The sequence below is a fragment of the Peromyscus leucopus genome, chromosome 8b, assembly GCF_004664715.2.
Source record: "Peromyscus leucopus breed LL Stock chromosome 8b, UCI_PerLeu_2.1, whole genome shotgun sequence".
NCBI lineage: Eukaryota > Metazoa > Chordata > Mammalia > Rodentia > Cricetidae > Peromyscus > Peromyscus leucopus.
The window spans coordinates 23561517-23589477 of record NC_051086.1 but is presented as its reverse complement, the minus strand read 5'-3'; the positions used below and the strand labels follow the sequence as shown (position 1 = coordinate 23589477).

At 48.1% G+C, this 27961-nt stretch overlaps 1 protein-coding gene across 1 annotated transcript in view; it reads right to left on the bottom strand.

Annotated features, from left to right (window-relative positions):
* The window catches only part of Abat (4-aminobutyrate aminotransferase), a 106192-nt gene that overhangs the window by 11795 nt on the left and 66436 nt on the right, over nucleotides 1–27961 (bottom strand). The window contains exons 6-12 of the mRNA XM_028872865.2: nucleotides 18595–18644; nucleotides 9283–9363; nucleotides 8092–8184; nucleotides 6981–7043; nucleotides 4585–4648; nucleotides 2710–2858; nucleotides 237–374 (exon numbers count right to left, since the gene is read on the bottom strand). Coding sequence (XP_028728698.1) covers nucleotides 237–374; nucleotides 2710–2858; nucleotides 4585–4648; nucleotides 6981–7043; nucleotides 8092–8184; nucleotides 9283–9363; nucleotides 18595–18644 — 638 coding nt within the window. The remainder of the gene's footprint in view (nucleotides 1–236; nucleotides 375–2709; nucleotides 2859–4584; nucleotides 4649–6980; nucleotides 7044–8091; nucleotides 8185–9282; nucleotides 9364–18594; nucleotides 18645–27961) is intronic.

The window sequence follows — 27961 nt, the reverse complement described above, 5'->3', positions numbered from 1 at the left end:
CTCAAGCCTGCCCCCACCTCAAATGGAACACAGGAACACAAGCTAGGTAAATCTGTTCCATTGAGCTATACCCCTAGAACCAATCCCAAGTTCTCTGTCCTCAATAAGGACAGTCAGTTTCTGCACACATACAAGTTTTCATGGACCCAAGGCAGAAGAGGAGCCAACTTTTTGCTCTGGGAACCGAACTCAGAAACCCTTGTGGTCCTGTCCAGCCTCATTCCATGCACTCTAACCTTCCGAGCGATGTCTCTCAGCTTCCGGAAGAAGTCATCTGATGCGTGGTTGTCTCCGCCCTCAGACTGGATGGGCTCGACGATGATTCCAGCCACTGTTCTCTTCTTTTTCCGATATTTCACAATCAGATCTTCTACCTAAACCCAGAAGGGGAGAAGGGAACTGCTCACAGACCCCCGGAAGGAACAGTAGATTCCAAAGATGGGCGCGGGGGGGGGGGGGGAGATGCTCTGTGAACCCCTTGAAATCATACTGAAAGTGTGTCTGTGGCATTTCCCAGGACAAGTGTGGGAGCTGTTAGGAGCCCCACTCTGTACAGGTCCGTGCTCTGCTGTTATTGGGGCTAGCACCTATGGGACAAGTAATTCAACCTTCTGAACCCTCCCTTTCTTGATCTGTAAGTGGGCACACATATTGCCCAGACTGGCCTCACATTTGTTATGTAGTGCCTGGCCTGGTGGCACCCACCATTAATCCCAGCACTCAGGAGGCAGTGGCAGGTGAAACTCTGTGAGTTCAAGGACTGCCTGGTTTGCAAAGTGACTTCTAGACGAGCCAGGGTGACACAGTGAAACCCTGTCTTAAATTTTTGTTTGTTTTTGTTTTTGTTATGTAGTCAAGCATGGACATGTACTCTAGACTCTCCTACCTCTCCCTCCAAATTCTGGTATTCCAGGCATGTGCCACCACGCCAGGCTCTGTAAGTGGGCATATTAGAATAACCTACCGAAAAGGTGGGCATGGCCACGATCTAAGCATGTCACTGTTGCTGCCTCTGCTGTGCTGCTATTGCTCTTTCTGCCTGTGTGCGCGGCTTGTGGGCAGACTAAGGTAGACAGGGCCTCACTTCAGAACTGCTGCAAAGCCCATCTGTAGCGAAGGCAGACTGCAGCATGTGGCTGTGTGTTGTAGAGTTGGGGACTGTGTGGGCAGAACATTTAGAGAGACTTGAGAAGACGACCCAGGGGGCTAAGACACCCCTGGTTGGGGTGAGAGTGTACTGAGTCATAAAATGGATTGAACTAAATGCTGGACCGGCTACATTGCATGATCTATAACTCTCACACTGCTACACTGGATGTAAAAAAAAAAAAAATCAACAATGATTATACATAAGAAAGGTCCCCAACTGTCCCCAAGTGGTTCTATTTTTGAACTCTTGTTCTGAAGCAGGTATTATAAATGGTGGACAAATAGCACTATGATAGTTTACTATTTGCTTAATAAGTATTCAAAATTTAAAAAACAAAACAAAACAAAACCCACGACTTAAACAGTTTTTATGCAGAACACACATAGTGTTCTAGGGGCTTAATATGAAAAACAGTCTCACTGATACTTTTAAAAATACTAATTATATGTTGAGACCATATTTTGATATATCAGGTTCAGTAAAATGCTGTGTCTCATTCCTGGAACACCAGCACTGGCGAGGCTGAGGCAGTACGATTTCTCTAAGTCTGAAGCCAGCCTGTGCTAAACAGTAAGCTCCAGGACAGCTTGGCTAGAATCTGAGACTGTATCTCAAGGAACAAATAAATGATGCTACTAAAATAAATTTCATCTGTTTCTCCTTATTCATTAAGACAGGGTCTCATCTATTCCAGGATGGCCTTGAATTCACTATGTAGCTGATACTGATCTTGAATTTCTGATCCTCCTGATCACCTCCTAAATGCTGGGATTATGGGCATGCAGCACCACACCTGATATTATTTGGTGCCCAGGCCTTTGTGAATGCCAGGAGAACACTCTTCACCTCGCTCCACCCCCAGCCCTTTTCTTACTTTTAAAGCCTGGTAACTAAGAAATGTGTAGTTGTCTAGGTTACAAGCCTGACCTATGGTCTCGTCTCTTTCATTTACTGCCAATACCAACCACTCAGCACTCCACTCGGCACCTGGTAGGTGTTTAATAAATACTGCTGGAAATGGTGACATGCTCAAGAGGAAGTCAGCAGAGTTATTTGAGCATCTCTGCAATGCAGAGAATGCAGTCTCTGTTGCTCCAGCAGGAGACCTCTTCCTATACTTTTCCATTTCCTACCTGGGGCAGATCAAAGGCGGCTGTTTCTGGGGAAATGTAGACGTGCAGGCAAAGGACCGCAAGTCCTCATTTTTTTCTAGTGTGACCTCCAGTGAAACTAACAGGAGCTCTAGAACTCAGGGAAAGAATGCCAACCAGGGGACTGGACCCATGGAGCCCTTTTCCTACCAGACATCCATATTAAGTCACTTAAATTTGTCCCCAAAGAAATGGTGGAGAAATTGGTACCAGAAGTATGGATAAATGCTAGGTACCAAAACAATGCCTCTAGTCTCTTCCGGTACAGAACACTTGACGCATGAGGTCTCCGTGTCCTTACTTCCTCCCTGAGGAGCACTACCACGTCCTGCATTTGTCCTCTTCTGGGCTCAGACTCAGGATGCAGAGAGAAACAGAGACGGAAGGAGGCTGTGGGGACCAGGTTACCTCTTCTAGGCAGCGGGCCTCCTCTTGCTGGTTGTCCTTCACAAACTCCTCCAGGGGGTACTTCAGCCGTGGGAAGGGAGCAATGGGCCAGTCAAAGGAAGGGATGTCAATCTTGTGAATTGCTTTGGAGTGTGTGGTTGCTAAGCATCCTGAGTTCAGCAAAACAGAAGAACAGACAGTTGGCTTGGGGCAGTAGCATGGTGTCTGTCTTTAAAGAGGGCATGATGAGCTGTTCAGCCTCATGTATGAGAATCTTGGATGGGGGTGTGTGTGCATTTGCTTCATGATTTGTCTCAGATTAAACCCAATTGCTGACGAGGAGAGACAAGAGTTCAAAGTCCTTGCTCTGTCATTAAATGGCCTTGGGAGTTCCTCCCTTTGCTGACCCATAATCCATATTTGCAAATGGGTACAATCATCCCCTCTCTGCAGGAAACCGAATGGAATTGATTGGTTACAGGAGGGATGGATGGGACATTTTTTATATTCTGTGTTATTGCTGGTATTTTATTAATGTATGCATATGTTTGTGTGAATGTAGGTCATGTGAGTGAAATGCCAGGAAAGGGCACAATACCTCCTAGAGCTGAACTCACATACGGTTGGGAGCCACCTGGCATGGATGCTGGGAATCAAAACTTAGGTCCTCTCAAGAGTAGCAAGCACTCACAACCTCTGGGCTATCTTTCTAGCCCTTTATATTAGGTTATAGATTATAATAGTATATTTGTGTGCTGGGTGGTGGTGGGGCACGCCTTTAATCCCAGCACTCGGGAGGCAGAGGCAGGTGGATCTCTGTGAGTTCGAGGCCAGCCTGGGCTACAGAGTGAGTTCCAGGAAAGGTGCAAAGCTACAACAGAGAAACCCCGTCTTGAAAATCCCCCCCCCCCCCCGCAAAAAAAGTATATTTGCATTTTATATTGTAGAAATGAATCTACAGGTATACAGTGTTTTTTTCAAAACTACATTAAAATATTTTATTTTACATGTATGAGTGTTTTGCATTAGTGTTTTGTATGTGGACTGTGTGCTGGAGGAGGTTATCAGACCCCCTGGACCTGGAGTCACAGATGGTTGTGAGCTGCCATGTGGTGGCTGGGAACTGAACCCAGGTCCTCTGCAAGAGCAACAAGTGCTCTTAACCACTGAGCTATTATCTTTTCAGCCCTACTTTTCTCAAAATTAAAAAAACTGTTTATTTATTTATTGGGGTGGGTGAGTGTGCCAGCATGTGCATGTGAGAGCAGGGTGACAGCTAGTGGGGTCCCATCCACCAGGTAGGTTCTGGGGATCAAATTCATGCCAACAAGTTTGCCCACTGAGCCGTTTCAGCTGCCTACATGCTCACACTGCAACAGCCCATTGTGTACACTGCTAGCCATTTGTTCTGAGTTAACCTTCGGCCTAGGTGGTGCTTAGGAAGGCTTGGGAGACTCTGCAGGCTTGAGAAATTATGAACGCTGCTGCACAGGGAGAGATAATAATGAGGAAAAAGTTCAGGAGGTGATATGGAGAGACACACAAACATCTCAAAGAGGAGGCTGACCCCTGGTCAGAGGACAATACCGAACTTCAGAATGACTGATGCCTTTGTTCTTACTCCCTGCAAAACGTGCTGGAGATAGCAGGGGGAAGGCATCAGCGCTCGTGCATGAGCATGTGCTCTCTCTCCCTCCCTCTCTCTCTCTCTCTCTCTCTCTCTCACGCACGCACGCACGCGCGCACGCACACCACACACACTTTAAACCCTCTGTCTTTTCAGACTGATGGCTTCCTAGATACAAGGAAGCTTAAAGATCGAGCTTTTGTCTCTGCTCATTAGCATCTGTGGTGACAGGAAGCATGAAGTCTGGAACCGTACTGGTCCCTCCTTACCCATAGTTCTCCCGTGGAAAGCACCCATGAAGGAGAGGATGCTGTAGTCGGGACATCCAGGACTCTAGAATGAAAAAATGCAGGCACCAGTCACCACTGTGAGCACTGGGGACCGTATACTACTCAGTAGACCCAAACAAAGGTAGGTGTCCATTAGAACTATGGTCCTTCCCGGGGTGCGTGTGGGGCTTGTGGGGGCAGGAATGTCATCTAGATGTTAGCAGCCTGCAGGCGCTCTGTCTAACTCGCACTCTTCTTCAGCAGACTTAAAAGTTATAATTTTAAAACAGAGACCTTCCACATCACCGGGCTTCTGGCTTTCCACAGTCTGCCCCAGGTGACTTTTTTCTACTTGGCGGTAGCCAGTGGCTGAGTGCTGCCAGCAGAGGGACTGGTTCTAGTTTCTCTGCAACTCCAGTCTGCGCATGCTCCAGGCTGCCCTGACTTCCACCTGCGACAGGAACTGAGCTGTGGCTCTCACTGGAAATGCATGGTCATCAGAAATGGCCAAGGTGTCTGAAGAGGTTGGCCAGGGCAAATAGTGAGAGGAGGACCCCATCTTCTCTCTCCTCACGGCAGGCAGTTGCCCCCTTGGGTTCCAGAGGCTCAAGAATCTGGTGTGTAAGTTTTAGCCCCTTCCCAGCTCCAAGCAGACGAGGAGGTGGTCCCTATTCATTTTCCTTTAAAAACATATTTATTTATTTAATGTGTTGGGTATTTTGTCTGTGTGTCTGTGCACCACATGAATACTTGGTGTCAAAGAGGTCAGAAGAAGGCATTGAGTCCCCTGGGACTGTAGTCACAGATGGTTGTGAGCTGCCATGTAGGTGTTGGGAATTGAACCTGGATTCCATGTGAGTGCTCTTAATCTCTGAGCCATCACTCCAACCCCAGAGTTTGTGTTCTTTACCCTCTATCCAGCAAGAGACTCCTAACAGGATTCTGGCTCCCTTGTGGAGAATTGCCTCCACCACTTTAGATGCCTTAGCCCTGAGCTCTGGGAGGCTGGCGCTCCCTGGAGCATTCTTCCTGAGACCAACTACGATCTCCTTCCACACATCCCAGAATACTCTCATCACTATTTCCTGTATGTCTCCTGATTGTAAAGGTAACAGATGATCGAGCTAGGTTGGTGACACAGGGTTGTAATGCCACAGTACTAAAAAGGCAGATGCAGGGGGATCTCTGCACGTTTGAGACTACAGGCTTCAGGTCAACCCGGGGTTCATGGACACTATAAAACAACACAACAAAATGGCAACAGACACATCATTAGGTACACTTGGATGTAGCTACTAAAAGTGAGGAATGAGGTATAAAAACATTAGTAGACCAGGCTGTCCTCGGACATGAAGTGAGGATGAACCCCATCTGTAGCATGCTTTCTGAATTTGGAAGCCGGACATTTAATTGATTTTTCTGCATGCTTGTACAGAATAGGTGATGTCCATCCTTTTCTGGTTGAAATTACTATAAATACCAGTGGAGTGAACACTATTGTAGACATTTGTGCTGATGGTTTGGGTTGTTCTAGATTTGAATGTTATGGGAATTTTGTCCGTGTTGTGGTCCGATGTCCAAAGGAGTAGAGCATGGGTTCGAGACGCGGGGTCCATGTTCAGCCGGCCGGAATGGATCATGGAGTTGCCTGGCGGCCCCGGGAAAAGGGAAAGAAAGGCCCTTGGAAGAGGAAGAGGCAGGGCCAAGGGGTTGTGGGGCACTTAGTGGTGTGTGGTGCGTGGTCACTTGCGGTTACCTCGCGTTTTTATTCTTAATATTTACCCCTGAGTTTTATTTTATAATAAATGGTTAAAAGAAATCGGTATACTTGAGCAGACATTCATGGTTTCTGTAGACTGTCAAATTCAGGAAGTTGTTCTGGATAATTAATGACCAATTAGGAAGAGTGCTACTCAGCCTCATACTAGGAAATGAACTCTGGGTGCAAAGCATGGGGACTCCTCATTCAGATGGACGGGAGTGATTCAACTAGTGACCAGGGCAAGTCCTCAGATGGGTGAAGAAGTAGGCCCAGACACACCTATGAGCTAATTACATCGTGTGGGATGTGGGGTGGGTGATGGTGTGGGGTGGGTGATGGTGTGGGGTGGGTGTGGGATGTGGGGTGAGGGATGGGTGTAGGGTGGGTGTGGGGTGGGGGATGGGTGTGGGGTGGGTGTGGGATGTGGGGTGAGGGATGGGTGTAGGGTGGGTGTGGGGTGAGGGATGGGTGTGGGGTGGGTGTGGGGTGTGGGGGTGAGGGATGGGTGTGGGGTGGGTGTGGGGTGTGGTTGCAGGGTATGGGGTGGGGGTGGTGGAGTTACAGGACTGAACTTGGGCTGTCGGGCTTGGAATGAAACACCTTTACTGAGCCACCTCTTCAGGTCTGCACCTACCTGGTTAACCATGCAGGACTCCAGCTCCTCTTTCGAGAAACCTCTTTGCCCTCGTTCCTTACTCTTCCAAAGCAGAACAGAACAGAATCAGAGACGTGCTGGGGAAAAAGGGGTGTCCCCTCCCCACCACTCTATGTTCTTAAGAGCTTACTTGATGCTCTATCGTGATATATCTAGACAGACACATGACACTAGTTGAGCTTGCAATGAAATAAGCAACTAAATATTTGTCAGCGGCAACCAGGGGCTGTTGAAATGGGACAATCATGGCAGGGAAAATCGTGACTGTAACCCTCCTGGCAGGAGTGAAGACATTTGTCTGTCAGGCTATTGAAACAAGGAACCCCCAAGAAGCTGAAATTCCCCTAGGGTCTCATGTTGTGAGAAAAAAGGGCTAAAGCCCAAGGGACAGTTAGGGGGACCCCTCTCCTGGAGGAGGGGACCCCTCTCCTGGAGGAGGATTTACAAATATCAGCACCTTACAGGAGACACTGCAGCTGAGCCAATGGGGGGTGGGGTGGGACCACACCCTGGGCAGACTGCTGGGTTACAGAGATCTTGTCTACTTAGACCTGCGTCTCATATCCTGACCTGGAAGACAGATTGGGGTGACCAGACCTCTTTTATTTATCCCTCTTCCCGATGTGGCCACATTGAATAAATCCCCACTTTTTGCGTTTAATTTGTCTTTTTAATTGGCTTCTTGGGAACAGGTGGCTAAGCCTGCCTTGTGAGGAACATAACTCCACAGCAGAAGCTAACTAAGCCTTTTGTGCTACGCCACACTGGGACGTTGGAGAGCTCCAGCCAAGCTCTCTAGACCAGCAGTTCTCAACTTGTGGGTTGCAACCCCTTCACAGAGGTCATCTAAATCCATCAGAAAACATAGATATTTACATTATGATTCATAACAATAGTAAAATTACAGTTGTGAAGTAGCAATGGAAATAATTTTATGGTGGGCGTCACCACAACATGAAGAACTGTATTAAAGGGTCGCAGCCTTAGGAAGGTTGAGAACCATTGCTCTAGATTATATCCGAGTCAAACACTGGGGAGGGAGGGTGAGAGCGTGGCTGAGTCGGCGTGGGTGCTCCTGCCCAAAGCTTACCCGGTACCACATGAAGATGGTCTTGAATGCGTTCTCATTGGAGCAGGAGCCACAGGCCATGGTGATGAGCTGGGACATGCCTTTGGGCGCCACCTGCAGAGGGAGCCCACTCTGAATCATTTGGACCCCATTTCTATCCCTAGAGCTGAATCCTCCAGCATTGGTGGGAGGTTGGGGAGGCAGGGAGGGAACCGGGGATGCACCAGAAACAGCAGGTTGGAAGGGTGGGCTCAGTTTTTCCCAGGGTGGAGGAGAAGCTCAGGGAGATCTCTGAGTTCATCAGAGAGGAAAGAGAGCAAGAGAAACTGGCGGAACCCAGCCCAGCATGTTTGTGGACACCTGTCCGGGGACACTCTGTCTCAAGTTTAAAAATAAGCAGTGTGTGTGGAAATATCAGTTCCGTCTGTGTCTCCTGAGGCACCTGCACAGAGATGTTAAGCTGAGGTTCTCAGTGACTTTAATCTCTTGGCAAAGAGAACTGAAGAGGTGACCAAGTTCTCATCACAGGACATGAACACATTTCCCCAGGATGCCCTTTGTCCCCCACACAAAACCTTTTCCTTTCTTCAAAATGAAAAATTAAAAACATTCTTCTTGAGGGCTGGAAATGTGGCTCAGTTGGTAGAGCACTTGCCTAGCATGCACAAAGCCCTGGGTTCAGATTCCAGGCCCAGCATAAAATGGGTGTGTTGGCACACTCCTGTACTAAGTAGATCCAGGAGGATCAAAAGTTCAAGGCTACCCCATAGTGAGTTTGAGGCTAGCCTGGGCTACATAGATCATGCATTTGAGGCCATTCTAGGCTATATGAGACCTGTTCTCTCTCTCTCTCTCTCTCTCTCTCTCTCTCTCTCTCTCTCTCTCTCTCTCTCTCTCTCTCTCACACACACACACACACACACACACACACACACACACACAAAACTGCTTATGAAAGAATCAAGTAAAAAGTTGGTCATTTCAGCAAAGCTGTCTCTTGTCTCCTTTCAATGCATTTCCTTCCTTCCTCCCTTCCCTCCCTTTTTTCTTCCTTTTGAGACAGGGTTTCATGTAGCCAGACAGTTACAGCAGCAGCTGCCCTCTGCACACCCATTCTCCCTAGTTGTGGCTCTCACCCTTCCCTGACCCATCCCTGAGGACGGATGGGCTGGAAGCTGGACTACAAACATGGGGAGGTTACCCCAAACTCACCGACATCAAGGACTCCCGGAGCTTGTCTACAAAGTTCTCTGGAGGCAGGATGCCCAAGGCAGGTCTGTTGATGAAAGTGCTCTGTAAAAGAACAGCAGGAAAGTACGTCAGTCCTTGGCCTCCGACCCAGGTCCTCTTCCACATGGTGCCTTTGTGGAGTCGAGGGGGCAAACAGGCTCTGCCTGGCTCTGTCGGCTCATGGGTGCTATTTCAGTGTTTGGGGTTTTTTCGGGGAGACAAAGTCTCACATATCACAGGCTAGCCTTGAATTCAATATTATACCTTAATTTTAAAAGGTGGGAGGGGCACTCTAAGGCCCTAGCAGGGGCCAGAGAGCTGGCTTGGTGGGTAAAGTACCATGTGAATGTGAGGACTCGAGTTCAGATCCCCAGAACTCTTGTAAAGTCAGATGTGGTAGTGAGTGTCTATAACCCCAGTGTCCCTGTGTCAAGATGGGAGGCAGAGACAGAATTCTTGGCAGCTCACGCAGCCGCCTGGAGTGCACAGTGGGGAACAAGAGATTGTCATAAACAAGATAGAAGACAGAAACTAACCCCTGAGACTGCCCTATGACCTCCACACATGTGCTGTGGTGTATGCACCCCTGTACACTCACACACATGCAAGTGCATGCTTGTGTGATCACACACACACACACACACTACAGTTGTGGGACTTCTAAATAGAACTGAGATATGTTGGTGGAACTGGTTAAATAATAGAGAAAAAAGCCAGAACATTAGAAGCGTCTTTATGTCAATCATCCCCCCCCCCCATTTTGATAGATACGGGTCCAGAGAATGAATTCCCTCTGCAAGGAAATCAGCAGTGTGAGTCAATGTTGAACTGATGTTTGCTCCTCACACCTGAGAAGTGTAAGGACAGAGACCAACCTGTTTGTCAAAAGATGAGTGTGCCCTGCCCTGTGGCTGCTGGGAGGTCCACAGGCTGAGGAAGACAGTAGGAACACATTTCAAAGAAAGGGGAAATGTGCACCGACTCTCAAATTCTGACAAAAATGTGTCTTCAAATGGCCTCTGGCTGAGGGATAGGATTGCAAGGGCCTACGTGAGGCAGGTGCCTTTAGGGCTAAAATCCCATATTAACACACCTTCAGGGGCTGGAGCCAAAGCTCAGGTGGTAGAGCGCTTGCCTAGGACGTAGGAAGCTTTGGGTTCCATCCTCAACACCCCATAGAGCAGGTGTGCCGGCACACCTCTGTAACCCCAGAACTGGGGAGGTAGAGGCAGAAGAATCAGAAGTTCAAGGTCATCCTCACCTACAAAGTGAGTTTGAAGCCTGGCTACACAAGACCCTGCCTCAAAAGTCCCCCAACAAAACAAAGTCAAGTTATTAACGGTAAGTCACTTAAAACGAAGATTATCTTTTTTTAAAAAAATATTTATTTATTATGTTTACAGTGTTCTGCTTGCATGTATTCCTGTAAACCAGAAGAGGGCGCCAGATCTCATTACAGATGGTTGTGAGCCACTATGTGGTTGCTGGGAATTAAACTCAGGACCTCTGGAAGAGCAACCAGTGCTCTTAACCTCTGAGCCATCTCTCCAGCCCAAGGACTTTATCTTTAAAACAGGGAGAGCACGTTGTGCCCATCTTTGCTTACAGGGGTTCCAGGAACACTCTAGGAGGTCACAACTGCCTACCTGTGGCCTTCCTCCTTGCCTGACTCCACCAGGAGGGAATGATCCCAGCCAGTGTACAACAGTGAGGCCACAGAGGAAGCACGGTGCATCTGGTCACCTACTCCCTGGTCGTCACTGAGCAGGGCCTTCCTGCATCCTTAGGATAACTTGTAACTGGTCAGATGAGCAGCTAGAGCATCGGGGCAGAGCGGCATACTTTACAACGCCAGTGAGTTCAGGGTAGTTCAGGGTTTCAACAGAGTGATGAAGGGAGCCTTCTGGGCTCCAGGGTAGTCGGAGGCTGACTGGGGCCCAAGTCCCTTCCTTGTCTGGGTGCTGGAGCCGGCCCTCAGCCCTCATGCTAAGGACCAAACAAACACACCTGCAGTGGACTAAGAACAGAGCAGTCCTGGGGATTCACCCCCTGACACATACTAGCAGGAGCTGGAAACAGAGAGAGGTTGCTCAAGGGGTAAGGAGTGAGGTCACATGGAAGTGGGCCTGCATTATAAAAAGGATCACATTAAATGCAACTTGGCACCTTGGCTTGGATTCTCGGGCATATCACCAAAGTGCTGTGTAGACTGGTGAGTCCCAAGTGAAGTCTTTGGCTTGGCCCTGAGCAGCATTAACTTGTGTGCATCATTTGGTAAATGACCTTAACTACAAGGGCCAGCTGGAGAAAGGAGACAAGAACTGCCTTTGCAGTTTGTCTATAATTCAAAAAGTATTCTCTTGCTATGAATAAGAATATTTATTATAAGCTGTGTGGTGGTGGCACATGCCTTTAACCCTAGCACTTGGGAGGCAGAGGCAGTGGATCTCTGAGTTTGAGGCCAGCCTGGTCTACAGAGTGAGTCCTATGATAACCAAGGCTACACAGAGAAACCGTGTCTTGAAAAACCAAAATAAAATCCAAAAGAAAAAAAAAAGAACATTTATTATAAAAAGTAGGTAAAATGTAGGGATTGGGCAGGGTGTGGTGTAGATTCCTGTCAAGTTCAAGGCCCACCTGGTATACACAGAGAGGTCTAGGCTGAGGACACTGCTCCGTTGGTAGAGTGCTGACCTATCATGCACAAAGCCCTGGGTTCCATGCCCACCACTGCAGAAATCTATATGGCGGCTCATGCCAGCAATCGCAAGCACTTGGGAAATGGAGGCAGGAAGCTCAGAAATTCAAGGCTGTCCTCAGATACACAGGGAGGTTGTGGCCAGTCTAGATTCCAGGAGATTCTCTCAGAAACACAAACAAACCAGAACAGACACATAGAGGCTGCACTGGGATGTGGGGACTTCTTGGACACTTCCCTCTCATGGACACGATCAGATAATAAGCTCAGTGCAAATTGGAACAGTGCCCTTGCTGCATTGGGGGAGGCTCCTGGTGGCTTTGGGGTGTGGCTAGGCCAGTAGAAAGTGGGGGCACATCCATACCTTTGTTGCTTTTCCTGCTTTGTGAGCCCTCCTTGGTGGGACTAGGAGATGCAGAGGGGGCAGTAAGGATGAGAAGTGTAATCATGAACTCTCCTCATGACCACTGCTGAGAACCACAGAGGTCAGGCAGTTTGCCCCAAGACACACAGACAGGACTCCAGAGAGGGCTTGCTGGCTTCTAATGGCATTCAGGGCCAGGTACTCCAGGCATCTCACTTCAGAAATGCTAATGCTGGCCACGAATTTGCTTGACACAACTGGAGACCTTGGTGTGTTGGCAGGGGCCTTAAATAGCATTTCCTTCTGACTCTGGTCTGCTCATGGGGCCTGGGGGAGATCAGGAACATGATGAGACCAGGGTGGGCGCAAAGTGCTGCCATGGACTGCAGGGAAAAGGCCCCGGAGAGAGACAGGCGGGCCAGCAGCTTGATTGCCTATCTGGGCCCAGAAAAGATGTGGGGGTGGTGTTCTTGCTCGACAAAGCGTGACATTAAGAACAGAAGATATCTGGGACATGTGACTGCAGAATCAAATGAGGACAGGTTTCCAGAAGGCTTGCCACCAGCTTGGCCATCTTAAAGCACAGCACAGGAGAACTGGCTAGGGCTGTGAAGCCTTGGGCAAGTCACCTAACCTCTCTGAACTTCAGGGTCTTCATCTGCCAATGTGGGCACCTCTTGCCAGATGTTGATAGAGAGCCTTGAGGAGAGAAGGCATAGAGAGAATACAGAAGAACGGTAGAATGGCCTAGGAGTCACAGCCTGGTGCGTGTCTTGGTCATCTTGGCATCCATCCCAGGTGCAGAGAAGCCTGACTAGCTGTTATTCACGGCAGTGTGACCATGCTCGGGCCGGTCCAATACACAGTGCACAGTGTGGGGGAAATGTATTGAGATGGTCCTAGAGACGTTCGAATTGGAACCCAGATGGAATCAAGGGGCGGTATCCATTTCTGAAGTGACATGAAATCACCAGTTTCATAGTGGTGCTACTGTGGCCTGAGAGGGTTGATAGGAAGCTAGATGTGGGTGGGGGTGATGAGAAAGTGGTAAAGCTTTGTTGGGTAAGCACGAGGACCAGAACCTGAGTACATGCTTGGCGGTCTTGGTGGCACACCTGTAATTCCAGCCTTGAATGGCTTAGGTGGAAGACAGGGGTCCCATAGCAAGCTGGGGAGGTGAGGGTGAGGACCAGTGCCTGCCTGGGTAAGATGTGACAGGTATGTGGGGCAGGCAGGGAAGCATCCTGTAAGAACAGGGAGATGTCATTGCAAAAATCAGAATCCTTGTTGTTGGGAAGACTGCCTCCGCAGGCAGCTGACATGGCAAAGATGTGTGACATGTTTGTTGACACATTCTTTCAGCACCAGCTGCCAAGGCATCTGGGATCTGCAACAAGTTTTGAAACAAAGCAGCTTTGATCGTAAACACATCCTCTGAGCCTCTGGCTCCATTGGCCACCTTCTCAGGAGTCCCTGTGCACCCGCTCAATTAACTGGAGCCTAGACTGTCCTCTAGGACCTCCAAGGCAGGGCATGGCAACTAATCATGGCTCTCTCAGGAGACCTCCAATTCTGAGGTTAAAAAGGACTTTTTGGAACAGGGTCTTTTGTCCCCCAGGCTAGCCCTGAATTTGTCACATAATTACGGATGGCCTGGAGCTTCTGATATCATTTGCATCTACCTCCTGAGGGCTGGAATTGGAGTCATACATAATCACACCCGGTTTGTACAGTGCCTGGGATGAAACCCAGGGCTTTGTGCAGGCTGGGCAAGCACTCTACCAAGAGTTACACCCCCAGCACAGGTAAGAGTGGGGTTCTCTTCTTGACTAGGACTGGGCTTTTTTTTTTTTTTTTTGTCCCTGCTTTCCTTTAGGGATCAATTTTTTTTGGCATGAGTGGACAAGGATGTCCTCCCGAGTCACACAGAAACTCACATACACTACGGGATATGAAGTGATGGAGACCCCGCCCCCACTCCTATGCTAGTGGGAAGGGAAATCAGGTCAATAAGTGTGCAAACTGGCAGGATCTGTAGAAACAGAATACGAACACCCACCGTGACCACAATTCTGCTGCTAGCTCTGTATCCACACAAGTGGATTCCACAAATGCTATGGGCACCATCGTCTACAGCAGTTATCTTCCTGAGAGTCCCAACGTGGAACTATCTTCAGGAGGGTAGGTAAGCTGGTTGCAGTATATTCACACAGGGCAATGGAAATGCCATAAAATTATTGAATGGACAGTCACCTGCCCACACAAGGGTGAGGATGAATGTCCACATGATTTTTTGAAAAAAACAATCAAACATGATAAAGAGTATATGAGGAATGATTCCATTTGTGGGGCAGCAAAGAGGAGAGACACAGGTCTTTCAGGAGAGAGGGGCAGGGTCTATCTAATGTGGATGGGGGAAATCATAGCTGGGTGACTTGTTTTGATCCCTGTTACTCTCACCCATTCTCAGTGAGAGGTGAAGCATATCATATCCTGTTATATAGCGCAGGCTCATTGTGGCGCATGTTCAGCACATCGGCACTGAAGGAGCAGCCACAGGGTGCTAGAAACCCCGCTCCTCCTGCCACCCCCAGGACCATGCCTGCGTCACCCGGAAGTTGTCATGAAGACTCCTAATGGGCCCAGCTAGGGAGACAGTTCTGCGTCTCCCTCTGGCCCGGGGCGATCACATGTGCGGGAGTAGAAGACGACATGACTTTACAGTAGGTGGTGATGTAGGTTTCAGGGAGACCAGGAAATCTGCCCATAGGCTGGATGAGCCTCCAGCTGGGAGCCTGGGGGCTGCCCCAGGAGCAGAGTCCACAGCTAAGCTCAACAGACCCCGGCCCGAAGCAGAGGCCATACACAGGTATCACTCTGAGTTTGTCATTTTGAGACAGGGTCTCATGTAGCCCAGGCTGGCTTCAAACTTGCTATCTAGCTGAGGATGAACTTGAACTCCTGATACTCTCCTGCCTCAGCTTTCAGAGTGCTTGGATTATAGGCACATGCCACTATGCGTAGCTTTCAGGTATTGTTTCAAATTAAAATTGTGGCTGACTGTTAATATAATAATTGAAAATGAATATATATGCAACAGTACCAACATTATATGGATGGAACAAAGAGGAAAGTAAAATTTCTCTTGTTACTACTTAATGTTTTAGACAGGCTCTCACGTAACCCATTCTGGTCTCTAATTCCTGCAGCTGGGGTGCCCCTGAACTTGTGGTCCTCCTGCATCTCTCCAGTGAGGACATCATTGATGCTCACCGCCATGCCTGGTTCAGTAAGTGGTGTGGCTAGAACTCAGGCCTTCCTTCGTACTGGCCATTCTGACAACTGACGCACCCCAGGAAATTGACATCTAAAGAAGGTCCTCACGGGAACGCATGCGTCCACAACAAGAGGCCCCCACAACATGGAGTGGCCTGGATCCAAACACCATCAGTGCCAAGCTGAGAAAACCTACTGAAGGCTGAACTGGTTTTGTGTTTGTTTTTTGTTGTTGTTAGCTATACTTGTCTGGGAAGAGGCCTCCCTCTGACAGACTGGCCTGTGGGTATGTCTGTAGGACATTTTCTTGATTAATGATTGGTGTGAGAGGGGGTGGTGCCATCCCTGGGCTGGTGGTCCTTGGTTATAAAAGAGAAGAGATTGAGCAAGCCCCGGGGAGCAGGCTGGTCAGCAGCAGCCTTCACTGCCTCGAGTCAGCTCCTGCTGCCGCCAGGTTCCTGCCCTGACTTCTGTCAGGGAGGAAGTCTGACTTTAAGCCAATGAGCCCTTTCCTCCCAAGTTGTTTTGGTCAGTGTTTTCTCACAGCAACAGAAACCGAACCAGGACAAAGGTGGTGTGAACTCTTGCTGCTCTGGTCTACCTGCCTCCTGCTGTCTCTGCTCAGGCCATTCTGTCTTTTATTCCCCAAGTGCCTCTCCTTCACTGGCTTGCCACCTCACAGCCTCTCCTCCCGCAGATCCCTGAGAAGTCTTTCCTGACCTCTGAGTACGCCATCACAGATGAACTCAGTTCCCTGGATTCACCTCCAGCACCTCCACTGGCCCATGTGACCTTGGGCAGCATGATGATTAATACTGACTGTCAACTTGACCAGATCTAGAAGCACCTCTGAGAATGTCAGCAAGGGACTTTCTAGATTGCATTGCGGTGGGAGGACCCGCCCTAAGTGTTTGTGGTGCCATCACATGGCCGGAGTGCTGGACTAAATCAAGTGAGCTGGCAAGCTTTCCTCTCTCCAGGCCTCCTATGTCAGGTGCACTGGGACCAGCTGCCTCGTCCCTGCCACCATGTCCTCCCCACCATGATGGTGTGCCCTCAAATTATAAGCCCAAATAAGCATTTCCCCCTTAAGTTGCTTAGTCATAGCAAATGAGAAGCTAGTACAGGCAGATATATAATCCTTTTGTTTTTCAGTTTCTCCATCTATTAAACCCTCCCGAAACACAGAATGTTACTGTCGTAAAGCACAGACCATATAGATGGTTATAGGTGGGTTACAGGGGGTGTGCTCAACATACAATATATACACATGCACCAAGGTTTCATAGAAGTACATTTAAGATCCAGGCGTGGTGGCGCACACCTTTAATCCCAGCACTCTGCTGTCAAAGGCAGGCAGATCTGTGAGTTCGAAGCCAGCCTGGTCTATAGAGCGAGTTCCAGGACAGCCAGGGCTGTTACACAGAGAATCCCTGTTTTGAAAAACCAAAAAACCAAAACCAACCAAACCAAACCAAACCAAAAGAAGTACATTTAAAAAGAGGAGCTGGAGAGATGGCTCGGTTAAGATTACTTGCAGGGCTGGAGAGATGGCTCAGAGGTTAAGAGCACTGGCTGCTCTTCCAGAGGTCCTGAGTTCAATTCCCAGCAACCACATGGTGGCTCACAACCATCTGTAATGAGATCTGGTGCCCTCTTCTGGCCTGTAGTCATACATGCTGTATACACAATAAATAAATAAATCTTTAAAAAAAGAAAGAGACCTGGTATCTACCTGGGTGTCTGCTGGTCAAAAAAAAAAAAAAAAAAAAAAAAATTACTTGCTCCTCTTGCAGAAGACCTGGGTTTGGTTCCCAGTATCCACATCAAACTGTAATCAGCAGCCTAAAATTCCTGTTCCCAGGGATCTGATGCCCTCTTTTGGCCCCTGAGAGTACTGTATACACACAGTTCCCATACACAGACACACACAGACACACAGACACAGACACACACACTCAAATAAAAATAAAAAAAATCTTAAAAAGCACAACACTATACTTGGCACAGGCTACATGTTCATATATGTTAAGCGTTATCATTGTCTTATGCCTGTACAGCACTGTGTCCTTTATTTTGTAGTCTAATTGTGGTTACAGTTCTCAACTGGTGTATGGGGTTAAGAGACTGTCTCCATGGCAGTGGGGATACTGAGTTTTTCTCCTGTCCTAGTTACATTCTGTCACTGTGATAAGGACCATATCTAAAACAGCTCTGGGGAGGAAAAGGTTTGTCTTACAGGTTACAATCCATCACTGAGGGAGTCAGGGCAGGAGCTCCAGGCAGGGACCTGGAGGCAGGAACTGAAGCAGAGTTCATGAAGGAGTGCTGCTCACTAGCATGTTGCCCACAGCTTGCTCAGCTTTTCTTAAAAATAAAATTTATTTTATTTTATGTGCATGCCCGAGTGTATGTGTGTGTACCACATGCATACAGGAGCCTGGAGGCCAGAAGAGGTGTTGGATCCCCTGGAACTGGAGTTACAGACAGTTGTGAACCAACATATGGTTGCTAGGAGCCCAACACAGCTCCTCTGCAAGAGCAACAAGTGCTCTTAACTATTAAGCCATCTCTCCAGCCCCTCAGCTTGCTCCCTTATACAACCCAGGAACACTGCCCAGGGGTGGCACTGCCCACAGTGAGCTGGACCCTCCCCCATCTATCGCTAATCAAGGAAATGCCCCACAGATACGCCCACAGAACAATGGGATGGAGGCATTCCCTCTTCCCAAGTGACTCTAGTTTACTTCAAGTTGAGGAGACCTAGGCAGCACCTCACTAAGGCATCTGAGCGCCTGGCACAGGCTCGGCAAGCATCTCGAGTGCTGTGAAGGAACCACATCTAAAGACACCTAGTGAGTCTGGTCATGAGCCGTCTGTCCTTAGGCTGCACATGGCGCGGGACACACACACACACACACACACACACACACACACACACACACACACGACATACCGCATTCTGAGGCTGCTGGATGAGTTTCGCCAGAGCTGGATGGTTGTAACCTGGGGAGAGGAGGGTGCAGTAAGGTTAGAGAGTGACGCCACAGCTGTGACTTTCCCCGCCCCAGTTCTTTCCCTGTCCCCATGTTTTCATCTCCAAAACACTCTGTATATGTCAAAGGCTCTGACCCCTGACTTGAAATCTCTGTCAGTGCAGCCTGGAGAGCTCCAAGCTCCCTGAGGACACAGGGATGTTTGTTCAGGTTTGAGACCTGCTGGACCAGTGAAACACGAGGAGGTAAAGGCAAGGTCAACGCCAGTATTGACAGGCCAGTGTGATGGACTGCATGTGGTCCTGCCTCATTCCCAGTGTCCACGGGCTGGGGTGGAGCCCAGTAAATGTTTCTTCAAGGACCAAGGGACACCACCTGCAATGTGACCACCATGTCACATGGCAGGTCCCGCCTTCATATACACATGCACGTTCCCAGGGTCCCACTGCTTTTACTTTCCAGAGGGGCTGATGCCACACAATTTGAAAAGCATCTTATGGCCATCAACAGCATATCAGGTAAATAAAGTGCGATTTAAGCGCATGAACTCCCTGCTGTACCACCACGCAGCCGGAGGAAGGGATGAGAGGCGTTCGTTGGTGCTTCTGGAGTCAGTGGTGTGATCTGCCGTCAAGTGAAAAGGGGGCAGATAGAAAGTAGGTGTGGGGCTGGAGAGATGGCTCAGTGGTTAAGAGCACTGGTTGTTCTTCCAGAGGTCCTGAGTTCAATTCCCAGCACCCACATGGCAGCTAATAGCTGTCTGTAACTCCAAGATCTGACACCCTCACACAGACATGCAGGCAAAACACCAATGTATATAAAAGAACTGTTATGCCCAGATTGTGACCCCCCCAAAGAGATCACCGAAGACACTGGATGTCCAGAATGCAACAGCAAGGTTTATTCTGCAGATACAAGTCTAGCTAGACAGGGGACTCATTCCTACACCCAACACAGTGAGGCAGGGAGGAGTTCCTCTTTCTTGGGGAAGTTAGTTTTTATAGGCAAAACCCATAAAATTTCTTAGAGGGGAGGGGGTTAGTACGGGTCCATCCTTGATTGCTCCAGTTTTTTCCGGGCCTGGACTTTATCTTATTCTAGCTTGTCTGATTGCCTTGTCAGGAGTTTTACAACTCCTCTCCGGGGTCAGGTCATGTTATCTCAGGAGAGGGGCATCTTGTGGTTAATTGGTTACCATCAGACATCCTGACTCTTTTCTTTTGTTCCTGGGGCTGGCGCCATCATTTCTGGGGACTTGAAACTGGCCTGGGTCTATCTATATTGAGATATCTTTGTCTAAGACCCCCTTTTTGAGGCAATAGAGTGAGGGTCTTGTGCCCAGATCGCGTCCCCAAAGCCACCACTGGAGACTTTAGGTACAGAATGCAAAAGTAAGGTGTATTCTAAGTTTACAAGCCTCCAAGGAGGCTCTTCCAAATCTCTCACTCACAGCAGGAAGGTTGGAAGGAGCACTCCCCTTTCTTTGTGAGGCTAGTTCTTAAAGGCACAGACCATATGATTTATTTTGACCCACCTCCCTTTTTAGTCTTTTGGTCGAATATCCTGACTCTGTGTTTTCCAAAGTCCCTGTAGCAGATACAGCCACCTGGGGAAAAGAGGTCTAAGTTCTTATCTACACTTACGAATCCTGGTTTAAGCTTCTCTTTTTATTTTATTTTATTTTTTTTTTATTTTTTGAGACAGGGTTTCTCTGTGTAGCTTTGCACCTTTCCTGGGACTCACTTGGTAGCCCAGGCTGGTCTCGAACTCACAGAGATCCGCCTGCCTCTGCCTCCCGAGTGCTGGGATTAAAGGTGTGTGCCACCACCGCCCCCGGCTCTAAGCTTCTCTTTGTCTGTAGGGGATAGAGTGGGGGGGGGGGTTTACTGAGGTATCACAAGAACAATAAATAAATTGAAAAAAAAAAAAAAGGAAAGGTGTGCACATGTATGCACTGAATAGTTTGTTAGAAGAAACCAATTATAATGGCTTTTTCAGGATTATCTCAATAGATGCAAAAAAAAAATTGGCAAAATGCAGTGTTGCTTTGTGATAAAAACACTCAACAAGCAAGGTGCTGAGGTTGGAGGTGGGGGCCCATGCCTGTAATCTAGTAGTTCAAGGTCATCCTTGGCTGCATAGTAAATTTGAGGTGAGCCTGGGATACATGAGATCTGTCTTTAAACAAACAAACAAACAATAAAAAGAAGGGCTGGTGAGATGACTCGGCAGGTAAAGCGCGTACCCCCCAAAACCGATGATGAGAGTTAAATCCCTAGAATCTACAGAAATGTGCACAGCAGGAGTTGACGTCAGAGCTGTCCTGTGACCTCCACACAGATACCATGGTGTACATCTGCATGTGTGCACATACACACAACAATAATAGAAAACAAACAAAAGTATCCCCAAAGCAAAACCCAAAAACAAAAGTAATGCTGCAAGCCGCAGGAATGTCATAAGAATTCGGCTGTATATGCTAAAGCTACACCTGGAAGAATCAAGGAATTCTTCCAGAGGAAAAAGTCAAATCTCAAGGCCTATTTGGTGTTATTTGGCTTCTAATATATCAGCTATCTTCTGCTTTGAATTTCATGTGCACTTTCATAGTTTTTCCCAGTTGATTCTTTATCCTAAGAACTATTAAACAGTGTGGACTGATCAATCTTTGGACATGTATATTTAAGGTATTTGGAGAACAGCCTCAGGAAAGACTTCCTTTCTCCAGGCAAACAGAAATAACATTCCAGACCACCACCTGCGTGTCTCCTGAGTTAAGGTAAATTCCACAAGGAGACACTGCCTAGATTCAGTCGGACCTTAGGTACACAGCTTTGTTCCTCGTGCAGAATTAAGCTCAGACCCTCCTTTCTTATACAGCCTGGGTGGTATTAATACTAACATTATAGACTCCTAACATTTTACCTAACCACCTCTAGGAATGTAGTTTGACACATAAATCCCCTTTTTCTGAAATATTAACCGATTTTAGCTCTTAGTTGACCTCCTCCCTTAACCACTCCCCCTTTGGGTTGTAAAAGAAAGCCTGACTGCCGGTCACTGCCTGAGGAAAACTCTTGTCTGCCTTTATGACCCTGTAAGAATTCAAGCCTGGTGACCTTGCCTTGGCCAGAGCATTGCTAATGCAGGGGTATATAACTGTAAACCTCAGAGACTTGGGGGACCAGATTGGAGAACTGGATGGAGAACTAGAAGGACAAGATGGGAGATGAGGAAGAGCCTGACGGGGAAGAACTAGGCGGGTAAGAACAAGATAAGAAAGACCAAGATGGGGCAGAACTAAGATGAAGGAATCAAGACAGAACTTAGAGGGGACAGCAGAAAGATGTGGAGGGAATCGGGCAAGGAAGGAGCTAAGCGTGGGAACAGAAAAGAAGCTGTGTAGCGAGAGAACTGACTCAGAGAATAAAGTGTACGGACTACAGAGTTTCGTGTGCATAGATGTGTTAGTGAATCCCTCAGATTAATCCGCTGCCAGCGACATCTCTTCTGGAACTCTGAGTGAAGGCTATCGAGGGCCTGGACCCCAACAGCTTTCGATAATTAACCAAAAAGCTAAGAATTAAAAGGCACCTCAATTTGATAAAGGAAGTTTGTGCAAAACCTTCCTGTTCTAGGGATGTAGTTGAAGTTGGCAGAGTGCTTGCCTAGCAGGCAGGAAGCCCTGGGTTCCACCCCCAGCACCATGTAAACCAGGCTTGGTGGTACACAACTGCAATCCCAGAGGTCCAGAGTAGAGGCGGAAGGGTTAGAAGTTCAAGGTCATCTTCAACTACACAGAGAGTTTCAGTCTAGCTACATGAGACCCTGTTTCAGAACAGAAAGGGGAGGGAGGTAGGGAGGAAGAAAGGGAGGGAGGGAGGGAGGGAGGGAACGGGGGAGGGAGGGAGATGAAAACCTCACTGCTAATGTCCTCATCAACAGTGAAAAGACTCTATGTTTCTCTGCAAAGTCAAGAGCAAGACGAAGACATCCTCTGTCACCACTGCTGCTCACTGCAGCAGTAGATTCCAGTCAGTGTGACCAGATAAGAAAAGGAAATGCAGTCAGGCAGTGGTGGCGCACGCCTTTAATCCCAGTATTCAGGAGGCAGAGGCAGGAGGATCTCTGTGAGGTCCAGGCCAGCCAGGGCTACACAGAGAAACCCTGTTTCAAAAAACTAAAACAACAAAGATCAAATTGTATTTCTATCCACTTGTAATGAATGGCCCCAAACTGAATCTAAGAAAAATGTATTGAATGGCATCATTGTTAATGCTTCTTCCCCAACAAGCTGCTCCTGAAAACTAGATGCCCATTGTGCTGTTGAACCAGAGAAAGCATGTAAATATAGCTTGATCTGACTCAGTAACCTTAGAAAATGTTCACAGAAACTTTAGGTTTTACCTATACATTTCTGAAACACATACATAACACACACACACACACACACACACACACACACACACACACACACACACACACACACACCCCAGCTAGATGGATCATCAGGAAAAGGTATTTGCCACAAACCTGATGACCTGAGTTCAATCCCTGGGACCCCCGTGGTGAAAGGAGAGAACTGACTTCCACAGTTGTCCTTTGATCTCTATATGAACACCATGATGTGTGTGTGTGTGTGTGTGTGTGTGTGTATGTGTGTGTGTGTACATGGGAACATGCACATAACACATACATTAAATAAATAAGTAAATATAATGATGATGATGGTGATGATTTTTAAAAAGCCTGGCAGGTGTGGTAATAAGAGGTTGAGGCAGGAGAACTGTGATTTTTGAGGCTAGCCTAGACTACACAGTGAGTTCTAGGTTAGCTTGAGGTACATAGCAAGACTCTGTAGCAAACAAAATAAAACTAATGATATATCATAATTTATTCTGATTCCCATTTCCTGAGCATCAACTACGTGCCTGGCTCTGAGCTAATGCTTGACTCTGATAATCCTCCCTTATTCTGCCAGAAGCCCTATGGGGTCAGGCATGGCAAGGCTGTTGGTGCAGATGAAAAACAGGAGATGCAGCTGGGTGTGGTGGTGTATGCATGTAATCCCAGCTCTTGTGGGGTGGAGGCAGGAGAATCAGGAATTCAAGACCAGTTTGGCCTACATCCCTGAGTTCAATCCCTGGGACCCACATGGTGAAAGGAGAGAACTGAGTGAGTTTGGGGCCAGCTGGGGCTATATAAGATCCGCCCCACTCTCCTCCCCCCCAAATAGTATGACTCTGAGAAATTAGGGAACATCCTCATGTCTGTGATACCTCAGTAAAACCCCCCACTCTATCCCCTACAGACAAAGAGAAGCTTAAATCAGGATTCCTAAGTGTAGATAAGAACGTAGACCCCTTTTTCCCAGGTGGCTGTATCTGCTACAGGGACTTTGGAAAACACAGTCAGGATATTCGACCAAAAGACTAAAAAAAGGGAGGCGGGTTGAAATGAATTATATGGTCTGTGCCTTTAAGAACTAGCCTCACAAAGAAAGGGGAGTGCTCCTTCCAACCTCCCTGCTGTGAGTGAGAGATTTGGAAGAGCCTCCCTGGAGGCTTGTAAACTTAGAATACACCTTACTTTTGCATTCTGTATCTAAAGTCTTCAGTGGAGGCTTTGGGGACGCGATCTGGGCACAACAAGACCCTCACTCTATTGCCTCAAAAAGGGGGCCTTAGACAAAGATATCTCAATATAGATAGACCCAGGCCAGTTTCAAGTCCCCAGAAATGATGGCGTCAGCCCCAGGAACAAAAGAACAGAGTCAGGATGTCTGATGGTAACCGATTAACCACGAGATGCCCCTCTCCAGAGATAACATGACCAGACCCTGGAGATGAGTTGTAAAACTCCTGACAGGGCAAACAGATAAGCTAGAATAAGATAAGTCCAGGCCCGGGAAAAACTGGAGCAATCAAGGATGGACCCGTACTAACCCCCTCCCTCTAAGAAATTTTATGGGTTTTGCCTATAAAAACTGACTTCCCCAAGAAAGAGGAACTCTTCCCTGCCTCACTGCCAGTGAGGGCTTGAGATGAGTTCCCTGTCATGACTTGCAGCAGAAGTAAACCTTGCTTTTGCATTCTGGTATGCTCGTCCTTGGTGGTCTCTCTGGGGGTTACGATCTGGGCACAACAATGTCCTCTATGTCAAGGCAGGCCTTGGACCCCGCAATTCATCTTAGAATCACCCTCCTCTCTTTTATGGCAATTCACATTTATTGAGCATCTACTGTGTGCAGGGAGCTTTCTATTCATTACTGCTAGTCCTATGGTCAAGGTTTCTATTGACTGTCAACTTGACAGTACTTAGAATCATCTGGGAACCAGCCTTTAGGTGTGCCTTGCAGGATTTAATTGATTAGGTAAATTGAGGTAGGAAGGCTCACTTTGAAAATGGGTGGTACCATATTGAGTTCCAGGCTAGCCAGGGCTATACAATGAGACCTTGTCTCTAAGATAAAAGATAGATAGATAGATAGATAGATAGATAGATAGATAGATAGATAGACAGATAGATGATAGATATGGATAGATGATAGATAGGATATAGATATATGATAGGTAGATAGATAAGATGATAGATAGATGATAGATGATAGGTAGATAGGTAGGAAGGTAGATAGACAGACAGACAGACAGACAGACAGACAGACTGAGTGAGCTGAGTGCCAGCCTCCATCACCTTATGCTTCCCGACTATGCCTGGTGTGACCAGCCATTTCACTGTCCTGCCACCACGCTTCCCCTGACTTGATGGACTGCACCTTTAAACTGAGCCAGAATAAACCCTTCTCTCTTAAGTTGCTTTGGTCAGGGTATTTTATGAGAGCACCAGAAAAGTAATGAACACACCTGGCAATAATCCCAGCAGGAAGGCCAAAGGAAGAGTGTACTGATGTCAGGAGATGGACTGTGAGATGTCTCTACCCACTCCATCCCCACTGAGGACTCACTCAGCTCAATGCATTTTAGTTGAATGAATTAATAGCACAGTAAACCAGTGGTGTGGGCAAGAACTCAGAAGCTTATAAGACATATGAGGAAAGAGCCCTAGTGGGAGCTTAGAGCGGAAGTGGGTTTTTACCACACATAATTGCAATGTTTCTTCCACTCATCTGCGGAGATCTTGGCCCCTGAGGTGACGTATTCAGAGCTTGTTTGCAGCCACTCCGGGTCTTTGGAAGGTGATTAGGTCATGTGGATGGAGCCCTCGTAAAGGGAGTTAGTGCCTTTATAAAAATCCAAGGGAACTTTCATCTCCCATCTTGTGAGGACCTTGTCCCAGAAAGACGTTGAATCTGTGATGCCTGGATCTTAGACTGGATCAAAGACTCCCGGCTTTGAAACTGGGAGAAAGCATTGTTGTCTATAAGCTACTCAGTCTCCAGTATTTTGTCTTAGTACCTTCACTGGAGGAAGGTACTTTTTAATTGAAATGCATTTACTTTGAAAGGAGACTTTGTATCACTGAGGCTAGAGGCTGGATGAAGTGAAAACAATCCTCATGTGTCTGCCTGAGGCTCTGGACCTGGGCCAGTCTTCCTCCCTAAAAGACTGTTCGGACAAGTAGTAAACATCCAGCACCACCAGGCAAGACTCTGGCTTCACTGTGCTGGCTGTGGAGAACAGACGGGGGTGGGGAAGGGCGCTGGAGCAGAAAGACCGGAGAGGGAGTTAATGTAATTGGGTCTCTTCCCTAGCCCACACAGGCTTGCAGGGCCCAGGACTAGATACTGCTCATCACTCAAGGAGAGAACACTCTCTGGGTTTTTCCAACCGTTTTCTGGCCAGAGTTCTGGCTTATCATGCCGCCTGGGTGTCTATGACTTTTCTGCCTCAGTAGATAAGCCTGGTCCTGGGAAACCTCATTAAATTGCAGAGTCACTGGCTCCCCAAGGAGAGAGATGAAAACAGAGCTCTGATTAGGGGACCCTCCACCTGACTCTGAGTTGTGGGACCCCCACAGCAGGGCAGGTGTCTACAAGGCTGCTCTGTAGGAACGTAAGAGGTGAACTCATTATCTGTGTCCTGGCGGAACCTCAGGCTCCCTGTACCACCAAGCATGTTCTGTGACCTCTGGGAATCTAAAGTGAGGTCAGTGGAGGGTAATGTCAGAAGACCCTGTAACAGAGCAGTCATGGCCATATACTAACATGTGAAGCGCTTGGCAATATGCCAGGCTTCTGGTAAATTCTCAGTGAGTATTAGCTTAAAAACTATCTGGAAGCTGGGTTGGTAGTGCATGCCTATGCTAGCTAGCCCTTGGGGGTGAGTTCGAATCCAGCCTGGGGGGCATTGAGATGGCTGAGTGGGTAAAGGTGCTTGCTGCCAAGGCTGATGACCTGAGTTCAAGCCCTCAAACCTACTTGGTGGAAGGAGAGAACTGACTCCTGCCGACTGTCCTCTGACCTCCACACTTGCACCATGGCATGCACATGCACACTCACACATGTGCACACAACAAATAAGTAAATATAAATCCAAACAACAACAGATGAAAACCAAGGGGAGAAGGGGTTTGTAAGTCTTGAAATCCTTGGCGCCTTCGGAGGCTGAGGCATCCCTGAAGGATGAGTCACTGTTGCTGTCTGGTCACATCTCAACAGGAAGTTAGTGGGTCTGAGGACAAGTGCTGGGGAGGTAGAGGAGGAATGGACACCCAAGGCTGGGGGTTCAGGGAGATCCTGGGGTGCCAGGAGGTGGGGGTGGGGAGCTGTTAACACAGAGCATCAGAACCAACTCCCCATGCCTGTCTCCTCTACAGCAGACAAGCAGTATCATCTGTGGAGGGACAGACACAGCCCACAGGCCACTGAACACAGCTGGGCATCTATCAACCAAAGGGACAATAACCATCCAAGCTGCAAACAGCAGCTACCTCATTTCCAAATTAACCCTGCCTGTCCCACTGTCTGTATCAGCTATATGTGGCTGGGAGAGGAGCCCAGATGAGGCAGCTGCTGCTAGCATCCACTGAGGTTACGTTTCCCCGGGCAGATCATCCCCATATTCCAGCTGCTGTCTGTGTTGGCTGATAATGGCTCCAGCTGCCTCTTCCTCCTCCAGAAACTGCCTTCCATGCCTGGAGGCCGCTTTGCTGGACCTCCGCTTGGCAGTGGATAGGCAATGAATGGCCAGCTCAGGGGTGCAAAAGGGCCAGTGGTCTGCCTCAGTCTGGCATGCAGAGAGTCTCCTGTGAGAGCAGAGACCTCACCCTTGTGATCTTCTCTTGCTGGATGCTATCTTCCTGCCTTCCCTTTCAGCTGGGTGTTCCCTCTGTAGAGGGAACTTGAAGAAGCTCTGATAGGAAACCCAA